The sequence below is a fragment of the Triticum dicoccoides genome, chromosome 2B (assembly GCF_002162155.2).
Source record: "Triticum dicoccoides isolate Atlit2015 ecotype Zavitan chromosome 2B, WEW_v2.0, whole genome shotgun sequence".
Lineage (NCBI taxonomy): Eukaryota > Viridiplantae > Streptophyta > Magnoliopsida > Poales > Poaceae > Triticum > Triticum dicoccoides.
In genome coordinates this window covers 12,898,387-12,913,457 of record NC_041383.1, presented here as the reverse complement: position 1 = coordinate 12,913,457, position 15,071 = coordinate 12,898,387, and the positions used below count along the sequence as shown (strand labels likewise).

The window sequence follows — 15,071 nt, the reverse complement described above, 5'->3', positions numbered from 1 at the left end:
ATCCGCTAGTGAAACAAAGCAAATAACCACTTATAGGTACTGTTATAAACTCATTCCAATTTTATATTTGCATTATATCTACTGTATTCCAACTTCTCCATGGTTTATACCCCCCATACTACCCATAGGTTCATCAAAATAAGCAAACAACACAATGAAAACAGAATCTATAAAAAACAGAACAGTCTATAGTAATCTGGACTTTAGCCAAACTTATATAACTCCAAAAATTCTGACAAATTAGGACAATGTAAGCAATTTGTATATCAATCTTGTGTAAAAAAATAAGAATCTTATCACTTTTCGAATTTTAACAATTCTACTACTGGACACAAAAGTTTTTGTTTTTCAGCAAAATCAAATCAACTATCATCCAAATCATCCCAAAGGTCTTACTTGGCACAAACACTAAATAAAACAGTAAAACACAATCATAACAGAAGTGTAATCGCATATTTATCGAAAACAGAAGCAAAAAACATAAAAACATAAAAATAAAATTGGGTTGCCTCCCAACAAGCGCTATTATATTACGCCCCTAGCTAGGCATATTGCATAGATCTAGGTATTGTCATCTTTGGTATTCAATCCATAAGTGGCCCTCATAATAGATTCATATGGCAACTTAATTTTCTTTATTGGAAAGTGTTCCATGCCATTCCTTAACGGAAATTGAAATCTAATGTTTCCTTCTTTCATATCAATAATTGCACCAATTGTTCTAAGGAAATGTCTACCATGAATAATAGGGAATGTAGGATTGCAATCTATGTCGAGCACAATAAAATCCATGGGCACATAATTCCTATTTTCAACAATAAGAACATCATTAATTCTTCCCATAGGTTTCTTAATAGTGGAATCCGCTAAGTGCAAATTTAAAGAACAATCATCAAGTTTATGGAAACCTAGCACATCACATAAAGTTTTTGGAATAGTGGAAACGCTAGCACCCAAATCACATAAAGCATTGCACTCATAATCTTTAATCTTAATTTTAATAGTAGGTTCCCATTCATCACAAAACTTTCTAGGGATTGAAACTTCCAACTCAAGTTTTTCTTCAAAAGATTTCATCATAGCATCAACGATATGTTTAGTAAAAACTTTATTTTGATTATAAGCATGAGGTGAATTAAGCATGGATTGCAACGATGAAATACAATCAACCAAAGAACAATTATCATAATTAAAGTCCTTGAAATTCAAAAGAGTGGGCTCATCACTAGTTAAAGTTTTGACCTCGCCAATCTCACTTTTATCAAATTTTTCATTAAGATCTTCACCCTCCAAATTATTGGGACGCCTTCTAGCTAAAGTTGACTCATCTCCAGTCCCTTCTTTATCAAGTTTTATATTAGCAAACAAAGATTCAATAGGAGTCACACCAATCACTCTAAGATCTTTATCATGATTCAAAAATTCAGGTTTAGCAGCCATCCTATTTACTAAAGTGGTTTGTTTATCAGAAATTTGGCCTACTAAATTTTCAATATGAGCAAGAGATTTAAGACCAAAAATTTCCTTAGTAACATCATCAAGCTCTTTATTGATATATTCAATCATAGTATTTTGTTCTTTAAGTTCATTCCTAAAGAAACTATTATGCTCAAATTGCACGGACATGAAACTTTTTGCATTATTTTCAATCTCCTCTAACTTTCTATGGTAAATATCAAGACCTTGGGATTGAGACATGATGACAAAGCAAGCAAAAAGCAAATGATAAGATGAACGGAAAGAAGGCGAATAAAAAGGCAAATATTTTTGTGTTTTTCTGAAAACATTTTAGAAGCGGGGGAGATGAAAAAGAGAGGCAAATGACGAGTAATGTAATGCAAGAGATGAGAATTTATGATACGTACTTGGTAGGCTTGATGTAGATCCTCCCTGACAACGGTGCCAGAAATTCTTCCTGCTACTTCTCGACCTGGCGTTGGTTTTTCCCTTGAAGAGGAAAGGGTGATGCAGCAAAGTAGAGATAAGTATTTCCCTCAGTTAAGAACCAAGATATTAATCTACTAGGAGAACACACAAGTCTCCAATGATAGCACCTACACAAACAAGAAAATACTTGCGCCCAATGCGATAAAGGGGTTGTCAATCCCTTCATGTTTACTTACAAGGATGAGATCTGATATAGATATGTATAAAAGATAAATAAAAGTGCAAAATAAAGTATATGTAAATAAATTGCAGCAAGGTATTTTTGGGTTTTTGTTTTTATAGATCTAAAAATAATATGATAAAAATAGACCAGTGGGCCATAGTTTTCACTAGAGGCTTCTCTGTTGAAAGAACGCATACAGTGGGTAAACAAATTACTATTGAGAAATTGATAGAAAAGTGCAAAGTTATGACGATATATAAGGCAATGATCATGAATATAGGCATCATGTCCATGACAAGTAGACTGAAATGATTCTGCATCTACTACTATTACTCCACACATCGACCGCTATCTAGCATGCATCTAGTGTATTAAGTTAACAAGAACGGAGTAATGCCTTAAGCAAGATGGCATGATGTAGAGGGATAGATCCAATCAATATGAAATAAACCTCATCGTTTTATCCTTAATGGCAACAATACAAATACATGCCTCGCTACCCCTTCTGTCACTGGGTGAGGACACCACAAGATTGAACCCATTACAAAGCACCTCTTCCATTGCAAGAAAAATCAATCTAGTTGGCCAAACCAAACCAATAGACCGGAGAGAAATAGAAAGCTATCTTAATCATGCATAAAAGAGTTCATAGAAGACTCAAGTAATATTCATAGATAATCTGATCATAAATCCACAATTCATCGGATCTCAACAAACGCACCGCAAAAGAAGATTACATGGAATAGATCTACAAGAACATCGAGGAGAACATTGTATTGAAGATCAAAGAGAGAGAAGAAGCCATCTAGATACTAGCTACGGACCCGTAGGTCTGTGGTAAACTACTCACACATCATCAGAAGGGCAGCAAGTTGATGTAGAGGCCCTCCGTGACCGAATCCCCCTCCGACAGAGTACCGGAAAAGGCCCCAAGATGGGATCTCACGAGGACAGAAACTTGCGTCGGTGGAAAAGTATTTTTGGTGTGCCCTCTGGTATACAGGGAATATTTGGGGTATTTATAGAGCTGAGATTAGGGTTAGAGGAGCCACGGGAGGCCCACAAGCTCATAGGGTGGCCCCCTAGGGCGCACCTGGTGAGCTCGTGGCTCACTCGTGGGCCTTTTGGCCTCCTTCAAAGCTTCCTAGGTGTCTTGTCCAAGAAAAATCATCAAAAAGTTTCGTTCTATTTGGACTCCGTTTGATATTAATTTTCTGTAAAAGACAAAAACATGAAAAAACAGCAACTGACACTGGACACTAGGTTAATAGGTTAGTTCCAAAAATGATATAAAATAGCATAATAATGCATATAAAACACGTTGGAGACGTATCAGGAGGTGATGCAAAAAGCTGATGATTACGTGGGCTCGGACATAGCCATTGTTTTTGAATGCAATGAGCTAGGACAGGACTTTGCAAATGTTCCATATACCAATTGCCTGCAAGAAGCAAATGAAGTTGCAAATGATCTTGCACGGAACTCGTTTAGCGATAGATCTTCTAGTTTTTGGGACTACCTTCCCCGATTTTATTTCGCATGCCCTTGTAAATGACCTTGCGATTATTTGAGAAATAAACTTTTGATTTAAAAAAAACCATCCCCTCCCACATCCAAAAAAATTATCTCCTTTTTTAGGAGAGAGATAATGAGTACAATCATCTACTGTGCCACTTGAAATGAATGGCCGAGTTGTGCCACTTGAAATGAATGGCCGAGGTTGTGTCCAAACTGATGATTTTTCAAGGATACACAATGGAAAGGTGCACCATCATCATAGAAGAAGGGCCAAGCGATTGATACAACTTCATTTGGCAAACAACACATACCACCACGACCACAACGACAAAACAACTTGCCTAGGATCAACGCACCCTCCAGCCACAAAGGCGAGGAGGCAAGACTCAGGGATCGAGGAGCATGCCACAACTAATACACATACACCAAGACAACACGACCCAGGCTTTAGCTCAAGCTGGTTCAACGCACCCTCCACCGATAGCACCTAGGAATCGACGAGTGAACAACATGAACCAACCGGACTCAAAGAAAACATCGTCCAAATGGTACTAGTGACAACGTACGCAGCGGACCCCGAGAGCCCATGCCACAACAATAACCATCACGAACGACAAACTCTGCCAAACCTCTCCGAAGAGCCGATGAGGCTACCACCCCAACTCCTAGTGGCTTAAGGCGCCACTTATAGGCTTATTTGCTAACTTGCGCACGCCCCTCCCAACACCTACGTAACAGATGGGCTGGTCCATGCAGGTTCCCTTTTTTCGTTTACAAACGCATTTGCACCGTTTGGTTTTGTGAAGCTTCTACATGCTTCCTGCTGGTTTTTAAAAGCTTATTTATGAAGTGAAGCTTCTAGAAGCTTTCCAACCATTTTTATGGTCTTCTGTTTTGGTTTTGTCTTTTAAGATTTTCTTTTTTTTAACCTTTTCATATTAGCAATGCTTTTTCAAGTTCACCCTCTTTTTAAAATTCATGATCATTATTTAATTCATGGAGTTTTTTAGAATCCATGAATTTATTTTCAAACTCATGAACTTTTTATAAAATTTCTCAAGTTTTTTAATTGCGAACTTTTCTCAAATTCATGAACTTTTTCAGATCTGCAATCCTTTTCAAATTCAGACACTATTTAAAATTCATGAACCTTTTTTTGAAATATTGATTTTTTATCAGATTCTTGACCTTTTTTAAGTTTTACAAACTTTTCTAAATCGAAAGAAAATTTTAAATTTTTAGAACTTTTCTCAAATTTGTGATTTCCCCAAATTTAAGAGTTTTTACAATTAATCTTTTTCCATTTTTCCCTTTTTCTATTTATTTTAAAAATTTATGTACCTTTTCAAACTCATGAACTTTTTTTAAACCGGCAAACATTTGATAAACCAGTGACCTTTTCTCTTCATTTCACGAAAGCATTCACAACCACAAAAATCTTTTTCCCGAACCAGCTGGACAAACAGAGCCGAGAGAAAACAGGACCGAGAAAGGCGAGTTGAGCGAACGAACAAACACCGAGCGAGCGAGCGAAGCTTAATGTGCGACGGCCCGCCCCCGCTCGTGTGAGCGCCGGTCCCCCGTTCCGGCGGCGCTACAGGCGTCGACGAGGCGCTCGGATACCACCACCTCTGCCACCCTCCTCGGCAGCCTCCATGGGCACCCAGGCACATTTGTGGCACGAAGCACTCTGGCCCTGACGTGTTTCACACTTGGGCCTCTCCTCTTCTTTCGGCCCTCCAACAAGCTCCAAACTTGGCGCGAAGGGCGCCCCCGGCTTGGCGCGAAGGACGCCGGGAAGCCCCACGTGGCACCCCCCACAGCGCTTCGCGCCATCTCTCCTCGCCGTTGCCTCCCGCCAAAACCCCCATGGATCCCGACCCCAACCCGACCCGGTAAAAAAAAGTTATAAACACCTCCCTAATCTGGAGATCCTCCGCCCCACCCCACCCCCACCCCCGCCGCCGCCGCACGCCGAGCGCCCAACCCTACCACAACCCACCCCCTCCTCCGCCTCCGCGCGATGGACGCCGCCACCCCTTCCAAGAAGCCCCGGACGGCGGCGGCCTCCACCGCCGGGTCGCCGTGGAAGGTGAAGACGTCGGTCGTGTCGTCGGCCGGCCAGTTCGCGACGCCGGAGAAGATGAAGAGGGCGGTGCCGGCCGCCGCGGCGGATCTGGTGACCCCGGAGAAGACGGAGCCGCGGCCGCTGCTGCGGAGGGGCCGCAGCGGCGGCGCCGTGGCGCTGTCCGTCAAGGAGGTCCGCCGGGCGGCGCTCGAGCTGCAGCGCGCCGGCAGGGGCCCTGCGGCGGGGGTCGATGCCGGGGCGGAGGACGCGCTCGAGTCCGTTGAGAGGGAGCTCGGCGTGGGCGCCGGCGCCGGCCGCAGCCCCGTCAAGCGCAGGCCCGAGGTCAAGCTGCCGGAGAGGTAACTGTCGCGGATCTGCACCTACAGTTTCATCCCCTGTTTTCGCATGAAGGGATCTGTCAGTTTCCACGGCCACCAGTCTATCCATCTAGTAAAATCAACATCAAACTAGAATCGTTCGGATGAAAACATCCTCTCTGATTAGCGTTGGATCTAGTCCGATTTCTTGCTTGCGCCCCCAAATCGGATCCTTTTACTTAGTTTCAGACCATCCCTGAATCTGTGCATATTGTTTCTGAGATGCAAGTTACTGCAACTGACACTCCAAGGATGCAGACATCTTCTCTGATTAGCGATGGATCTGGTCCGATTTCTTGTTTGCGCCCCCAAATTGAATCCTTTCACTTAGTTTCAGACCATCATCGTGTTAGTACAACCAACAACAATCTGTATACTTTATTTCTGTGATGCAATTTACTGCAACTGACATTAGATGATTACAATCGTTATCTGGAAGATGCAAAATTCACGCCGATAATTTCCAGCATATTTTTACTGCACTAGTTCTATTTTCTAATTTGGTTTATGTCATCGATGATCAGCTATGAGATTCTCTGCGAGTTCTTCAACTGCTTCGAGAGCTCCACCCGGCTCCTCCGCATGAAGGGATCCAAGGCAACATTCCCCAACATCTGTGCTAGCATTCAGAACTTGGCTGAGAGGTACTGGCCTCTTATGACAAAACAATCAGATGATTGCTGCTGTGTTTGATTTACATAATCCAGTCTCTAATTTACGCAATTCTGTCTGCAGGAGGTTTACCTATGGCCATCTCGCGCAGCTCAAGTACATTATGCCCGAGGCTATTGTCATCAACAAGATCCTTCTGCGCGACGACAAGACTTGCTGCATGAAGCCGGATCTGCAGGTGAACCTATTGGTTGATTCGGTTGAGGACAGTGCGATGCAGAAGGGGGAAACCCGCTACTCTGCTTTGAGAAGGATGTTCAGGCAGAGGCTTGTCGACTTCTTCAGGAAACATCCTGAGGTATGATCATCTTGTATCTTTCACACTTTCAACACAGTTACATGTGCAAATTTATTGTCATATGAGAACAGTTCAGTAACTGTATGATTACTGGTGCCAGTCAAGCAAATGTACTAGTTGAAGTACTCATGTTCTCTCTGTAATTTATCTTTCAGGGAGATGACATCCCGGAGCATGAGCTGCCGTATCCATTTACTCAAGCAAAATCAAGTGTGGCTCAGAGCACACCAAGAGTTGTTACTGAAGTTGTATTTGCCGCGCCATCACCAAGCCTGGCTGAACAGCCGGCTGTTGCACTGTCGCACATGTCGCAGTCTTTCAAGAGGAGGTTCTCACAAAGATCTTCAACCTGCTCTGCAACTGCCAGCACAACCGGTCTGCCGCCGAAGGCTGAGTCTACTGCTCCATCTCCACTGGGCAGGAAGTTGATGCTCAGTTCTACTTCTGGTGGCATAGATCATGAGTCCCAAGTGCAAGAGAAAAGTAGCAAGGATGTTGCACTCAGGTTTGGTGTTACAGAAGGGACTCCTGCCAAGTTTGCCTCTACACCAGTGAGATCAATGGCAGGCACACCGAACCTTGAGACCCCCCAGAGGCCAATATCTGCTACTGTGTGTGACACGCCACCTCTAAACACGGCCAAGCGATCAGCTAGAGCCAAGTTGTTCATGACACCTACAAAGGATGCAAGCAGAATGGAAGAAGAGAACCAAAGCATGAGCAGCACATCTCCAAGCGATGGCGATGATGAGTTGCTCGGTTTCCTTCCAAAGTCCCTCTTGCAATCGGTAAGTTCTTACTCATACTGATCGTCGGTCAACTCATTTTTGCTCCTCTGTGAACAAAGGATGACATATTTGTTATTTACAGGTAAAGGAGAAGGAGAAGAGAACTTTGGAGGAGAAGGAAACTGGCTTTGCGGACCACGTTCAGCGGCAGAAGCTCATATCATGCCTGCCAAGCACCTTTGACATTATCTTCCTTATCTATCAGTCGAGGCAGCGAACTGTACTGACAAAGCAGGAGCTCATCCACAAGATCATCGAAAGTAACCCGAAGATCGTTGACAAGGGTAAGTGTGAGCTGTGCTTTCTATCTTTGTCGCATCAGCTTGTTGCCTGCGATGTGAATCCTGATGTTGAACTCCTAAATTTGCAGGTGAAGTCGAAGAGCAAGTGAGACTGCTGCTAGAGTTTGTCCCAGAGTGGATCTCTGAGAAGACTGCAAGAAATGGAGATATTCTTTGCTGGTAAACATTTCTTATCCAATGCATAAATGCTGAGCGTGCGACTATTACACCCCATCATTCTCAGACGTCCTAATTCGTTTTAATGTTGATTTTCAGTGTCAATACCGCACTGAGCCAGTCTGAGGTTCGACAAAGGTTGTCCGGTGTCGAGTAGGGAGGAGCACAAAATTGTTTCTCCTTGTTTAGAAATGTTGTGGTATATTAGTGCAAGGTTGCGCCTAGATGCTGGAAGATGCGTAGTTGTCGAAGTTGATGCTCAAGTTCAGACACTGCCCAGTTTAAGTTAAGTTATCAGCGCTTCTGTTCAAGATCAGACAAGACGCAACAACCCTTGACTCAGTGATTGACATGTGTAGCTGAAGTACTCTTAACAGCTGATGAGGTTGGGCTGCCAATTTCTTACATAATGTGTATGCTCCGAGATGTCTCTGGATGAAATGATGTTTGTTATCCTTGATCTGGGCCTCAACTCTGAAAAACATTTTATTTCTGGCTCTTGAAGCATTCTGTCTTCTCTAAGACCAAGCATAAAAAGATGAAATGATGTTTGTTATCTCTTTGAAACAAGGATACAGAAGTGTGAGGTACTTTATGATTCCTGAAAATTTCTAACAACTGGTCCCCTCTTGTTACAGAGCAAACTAAACTCAATACTAAGCATTGTAAATCAAGAGCACCAAATGGTTATACTTAGTCAACCAGCTAGTGTGGTTCTAGAGTTTTAGTAGTACAAATCAGAATCAATACCTACAGATAATGTTAAGCATATATAACATTCTTTCTAACATATGCTCTTCCACCATTTAATGTTTCTCACTCGTGAAAGAGTCCAAGAACAACTCTCTAATTTGCTTTTTCTTCTCACCATTCGGCGCACCAAAACCATCCCCACCTTGGTAAACACAATGTGAGATTCGGGCCAAATTCACGCAAGTCTTGGCAAAAGATCTAGAAAATTGGCAATGTTTGAAAGCATCTTCATTAATCGACTTACAGGCTTCCATGGTAAGATCTTCCATGGCTTTGCGGGACTCTTGCTCACTGGACCTGTTCTCCGACATGTGAATGGCTATTGATGATGGTGCATCCCCTCGCTCCAGCTCGGCCTGTTACACATATTTTCACAACATAAGACACCTCTCATAAAGATTCAACTTTGGTGATTGAAACAGTAAGGGGCAAAACAACCCGGATAAATTTTCCTTACAGAGTGGGTTGCAGAGTCGTTGCAGCAACAGTGGAGCAGAGGCTGAAATTGCTCCATTGGCCAGATACTCATGAAGTGTTGGTCTATGGTTTCCATGGTGCCACTTTGCCTCCACTAGGAAAGACTCCGCCATGTCTCGCCACTGCAAAACCATGCAGAATTTTTTATGGGGTTCCTTGTGAAAATAATCTATATCCTATGAGTAAGTTAATTGTGTATATGAACTTACCGCTTTCTGAAGAACATGACAAGCGTCACAACCATGTTGTTCCAACACATTTTCAGCCACCTCAGTGGATGTGTTGTACATCACAGAATAGAGTGCTTGTATGTATTCGGGGAGTCTTTCACTAGGACTTTCTTCCCATCTGAAATTATGTATTAATTTTAGATAATGGAAAAGCTTCATTTAATTTGAAACTAACGTGTCATATATATGTTACATGCTACTCTAGGACAAGAATATTACTTGAATTATTATTTAAGAAAAAGAATATTACTTGAATATGAGAAGTGCACCATTGAATGTAGTTACCTTCCAATGGCGTCGGTGAAGAGAACAAGTTCATCTAGAGTTCCATACACATCATAAATATCATCTAAGTGAACTATTAGATTGGCGACTTTAGTAAGCACTTCTCGACATGCTCCATTGTTTGGCTCCCACACAATTCCATTTGCGTAATGAAAGCACTCCATGAGACGATCCCTGGCGAACCCCAATTTTTCACTACGGGCAGTCCCCTTCCACCACCTACAATTAAGCAGGTACATTTTCATATCTTCAAAACCCATCAATTATGTGAAGTAATTAGCGGGCTAATTTAAATGTACATTTCTTCACGCTCAATTACCTTGCTAGTCTCGCGAGTTCTTCCTGATGCACACTTTGCACGTTGTTGAAGTCTGTCGTTGCAAATCTAACGAGCAATGGGTCATAATTGCTCTCCTCTCTAGAATAGTGATCTATGGATCATCTTGCTTCTAGTCTAGGAGACCTCCGGTGCAATGGAAGGTCCAAAGAACGTGCTACACAGGGACGGAGCTGCCTTGTAAGGATTGGGGTCAATTGACCCCAATGGAATTAGCAAATCCTTCAGAAACTAAGTACTAATCACTATTCATTAATCAAAGATGACCCCACTGTGATAGACCCATTGAACTTTTTTTGTAGCTTCGTCCCTGGTACTACACTGCGCCGTAAGTGGTGATCCATGGATGGCAAGAGCTTTTTGAGAGCTTTCTTAGAAAATGCTCTTGCCTCGTCTAGTGTTTCCTCGCCTCCGAATGCAAGTTATGAAGCCTCGTAGAGTGAGAGGAGTCCTCTGACATCGTCGGATCCACGCTTGAGAGTTTGCAGAGATTCTGTAATATACGTTACCATGAAACAATGTCAGTTAAGTACTTAAGTATACAAAACCTAGCCATACACATAAGTCAAAGTTTCAACTGTGATTGAATCTGGACCATGCATTTGGTGCAGATATGTTTAATTTCCAAAATTTTGGCCGTAGTTTTTGGTTTTTCTTACAGCCTCTAAGTGTATGTTTTTCATATTTCATTAACTAGGTACCTGGAGGGAAGAAGGCTGGGAAACCACCGTCCCTGAGCAACCTGAACCTCAAGGCCGCAGAAGCAATATCCAAGCTGCACCGGCGAGGCTAGCGGTGGACGGACCTAAAGATAGTTTCGATCTCCTCCTTGAAATGGTAGGCGATGCCAAGCCATTGCACCGTGTCGACAAGCCTGAGCTTCACAGCTTGGTGGTCGCCTCGGCTCGCTGCTACCAGCAGGGCCGTCCCATAGATACACGGGGCCCAGGGGCAAGAGAAGAACAAGGGGGCCCTTCTTGAAACACAAAAGATCAAATTAAAATATCCAATGCATAGCATATATTGATTATCTTTGGACTCTTAAGACTGACAGTACAACAATTTATCAATCAAGAGAACTGTATCATGATAGTAATGAAACAATACAGCTCCACAAAAGATTGACTTCTTAATTGTCAATGGAGACATTGTTTTTTTCTGCACAACAAATGGCCTTGTCGAAACTGGTTGCTTTCTTAAAACATTCGTGTCACCATGAGATATATATAAAATTAATGCAACAACTAACATTTGTTTCTTGATCCTCCCCAATCTGCATGTTCTTCACATAATAATTCTTCACCAAAATAATAACTCATCTCTTCCAAACTATCCTGCATAAGAGATGGCAAAGCAAACTGACTATTTCATGTTCGAGAATGGATTTTTAGCACCGGGGGGCCTAGGCACCCCCCTTATCACACAGTTGGTCTAGAATCCAGCTCTTATTAGGGATATGTGCCATGCACTACTTTAGCTAGCAAACGATTAGCAGATTTACTGTTCATGGGAGGCCGGTCGCAGTTCAAATGGAGCTGGCCTGGGCCTAGACTGCCACTGTGCTCGTAGGTTTGATTCCTCCCTAGCTAGTGTCACTTCTATGCGGCTTTTCCATATCGGGGCTGTAAATTTTGGCACCGTGTGTCTTGACCGGTCTTGGGCTCACTATTCATCTGGCAGGAATCTATCTGTCATAGAGAACACAGGCTGCCGTGTTGCAAGCGTGGACATGGATTGGGCGCACTATGTTTTAGGAACTTTTCCGTGTCCTTGCGTTTGAACGTGCATGGCAGAGCCAGCTGCCGACTCTCTTTTTAATTGCGTCGTGACAGATAGATTCGAAAGAAGAAAAACAAACTCGAGTAGAATCGTCTGTTGTAGGTTTCATAGCGGATAATGCACAGGTGCAGTAACACTTACGCCCCAGTTATGTATTTAATAAATTTTGTAGTACTACAAAAGAAATATATCAAGACGAAGAGAACAACATTGTTTTACCGTCTGCATGCTATCACTTCAACCCTAGGCCTCCTGTCATGCCTACTCCTGCAAAGCCTACTTCTGCATGCTACTCCCTCCCTACTCCCTCCCGTCGCTTTCTATCTCACTAAACAAGCCTGACTAATCACGCTGAGCCTGCAAAACGTCTGCAGCTGTAGACTGCCTCGCACAAATCCTAACACAGCTGGAAGGCCAAGATAATAGGGTGCCAGCACCTTTTCGTTTCATGTTTATACTATGATGATCAAAACATGCAGATTCCCTCAAAGAATTACTAGTTTTGAAGAACTTAGCAATTGATCCTTTTGGGATTCCACTAGCAGAATAGTTTCTTGAAGACATGTCACTAAATAAGCTGTATAAAAATGGTTAATACAAGGATCAACAGCACCTGGGAATGAAATGATGGATGTAGATGTAGATGTAGATGGCTTGATCCGTATGCTGCAGTAATCAGCACGAACAAAAATACAATGCCATAGGTGGACAAAATTTCTCCCTTCTCTAGTCTCCTGCCTGAGCTCTCTACCACGTTTGGATCCAATGAAGAGCATAAGAAGATCCATATAGATTTGGTGGATGTGCGATGTGGAATCCTGCGCAGAGCTATTTATCAATGAATCTATGAATTAAGGAACAGAATTACTGGAAAGAGAACATCTACCCTCTCCAAAGTCTAGGGAATGGGCACAGCATTGAGAAGGAAGGAGAGCCGATTGGGAAATTCACGCCATTAATGGCCGGCCACAACACTGGAATCGGAGAGGCACGGTAGGGGCGGCCGGCGGCGCTGAGCCTGCGATTGGGGAAGAAAAGGAGTTTTTTCGTGTATTTTTCGGGCTGCTTGCAAGAATAGTACCTGGCCCCACGCAGGCCTTCAACTTATCGACCCGTGACATCATCCATGCATGCACGGAATAATTTCCATAAGCATTTCATCTACAGTACTTTATATACTACATGCCGGTAGAAAATATGATATGTTCAGCTGATAAATGTACTTGATCTGCCTGTCCGCCATTGTTGGGCGAGGAGCTGGGAGCGTAGTTGGCAGACCGCCAAGCCGCCGCGGCACAGCGCACCGTTGCCGGCGAGGACGTCGGAAAGCATGTACTCATCGTGGCCACTGTTTGCTGCCATTGCCACGCCATGGTGCGGTGCGCTGCAACCTAGTCAGCTTTTGCAACAGCGAGAGCTTGGCAACGAGGTTAGTACTTCTAAGCTGTAGTAGCCAGTAAACTTACCGCTGTTTGTTGTTTGAGAGTAGCCAGAATAGGTGCCAATTTATAGGCGAGCTACCAGGCACCCAGCAGCATACCTAGCTCAGCCCGCTTGAGTATGCTATACGTACGATGAATTCTCTTCCCACACTCATACGATTAGAGACATGATGCATACAGAATTGGTAGTACTATTTCCTTTCAGCCATATATTGTTGTGGTGACTAGGGATGAGAGTATTTTTGTGGTGATACTTCTTCTAGAGGCTATTGTTTTTTACCCGGATACCAGAGAATGTAAGACTTTTAGGTATGACAAAATAACATTTTTCATGGCAAGTTGTGTTGGTCGAGGATGACAAGTTTAGTTGGTGAACATGGCAAATCCGCCTCTTTTCATTTTTTTTTCCAGAAAATATTCGTGTTTGCAAACTAATTTTGCCATCCCCGCACAAGTATGCCGATGGAAATAGTTTCATTTGTCATGGCTAAAAATCTGACTTTCTTGGGTTTTTATAGCAAAATTCCATACAAACCACTGAGAACTTACTAATTCTCATATTCCCATACAATGGTCGAATTGAAATCAGGTGGAAAATACATAAAGGGACCACATAAGAAAAGCATGGTTGGAATTAACTTCTTGATGGATTGTTCTTCTTCAACTTGTTAACATGAACAATTATTTCCTCCCTCCCTCATTCCACTGGTCCAACCGCCTAATCTGCGGTGGTGCCCCGCAAGCCTAGCGGCCCAACCTTGCCTGAGCTGTCTCCTTTGACAATCCCTCTATACGGCCGGGAGAGGTATGTCTCGCTTATAGTCTCATTAATTTATAGCGAGACACTAGCTTCTCTCGCGTTGAGCATGGAAGCCCTCTCGGTGAAGGTGCTTGCATATGGGCCAGACACATTAGTGTAGATCTATTGCTGGCGCTCGTGCGCTGCAGGTTCGGTTGCTATAGCTTTTCTCTATTATTTTTTTCTATTTTTAGTTTTCTTTTGTTTCGGTTTGGTTTTCTTTTTTCTCTCTCTCCTGTTTTCTTTGCTATTCTTTTTTCATCATTATACTTATTTTTTTGGGTTTTTTCTTCCATTTTTCTTTGGGTTTTGTTTGTTTCTTTCATGTTTTTTATTGGTTTTCTTTCTTTCTTTCTTTCTCATTTTCCTTCTTTTTTTGTTTTTGTTTTTTGCTTAGTTTCCAATGCTGTTTTTATTTTTCTTTGTTCTTATCGCTTTTCACTGGTTTTCCATTCTTTTTGCACTTGTTTCTTCAGTTATTTTATTTTATTTTTTCTGTGGTTTCTTTTCTTATTTTTTTGACTTTCATTGTTTTTCTTTGTTCTTTTGATTCTCATTCTACATTTTTCGTATGCGTCAACACCATTTTTATAATAAATGTTTAAAATTTTCAAATAAAAGTTATATATTTTTGAATACATGGTCAACAATTTTCTATACATATTTAATATTTTTCAAAT

General features: G+C 42.4%; 1 protein-coding gene and 1 pseudogene across 1 annotated transcript; one reads left to right on the top strand and one right to left on the bottom strand.

Moving 5' to 3' along the window:
* The first annotated feature begins 5,584 nt into the window (after positions 1-5,584).
* On the top strand, positions 5,585-8,811 carry LOC119361751 (CDT1-like protein a, chloroplastic). The gene is made up of 7 exons (XM_037626895.1): positions 5,585-6,055; positions 6,598-6,717; positions 6,809-7,043; positions 7,199-7,831; positions 7,914-8,115; positions 8,202-8,292; positions 8,389-8,811. Exons 1-7 carry the CDS (start codon positions 5,652-5,654, stop codon positions 8,444-8,446), a joined length of 1,743 nt encoding a protein of 580 aa, XP_037482792.1. The 5' UTR covers positions 5,585-5,651; the 3' UTR covers positions 8,447-8,811.
* Positions 8,812-9,095: 284 nt separating this feature from the next.
* LOC119360216 lies at positions 9,096-13,523 on the bottom strand (annotated as a pseudogene).
* Between the last annotated feature and the right edge of the window lie 1,548 nt (positions 13,524-15,071).

Excerpts from the sequence above, each read along its gene's own strand:
- LOC119361751 (XM_037626895.1), top strand. The coding sequence starts at position 5,652 with ATGGACGCCGCCACCCCTTCCAAGAAGCCCCGGACGGCGGCGGCCTCC. Across the intron at positions 7,832-7,913 it reads CAAAGTCCCTCTTGCAATCG|GTAAAGGAGAAGGAGAAGAG; the intron begins GTAAGTTCTTAC and ends TGTTATTTACAG. Across the intron at positions 8,293-8,388 it reads AATGGAGATATTCTTTGCTG|TGTCAATACCGCACTGAGCC; the intron begins GTAAACATTTCT and ends GTTGATTTTCAG.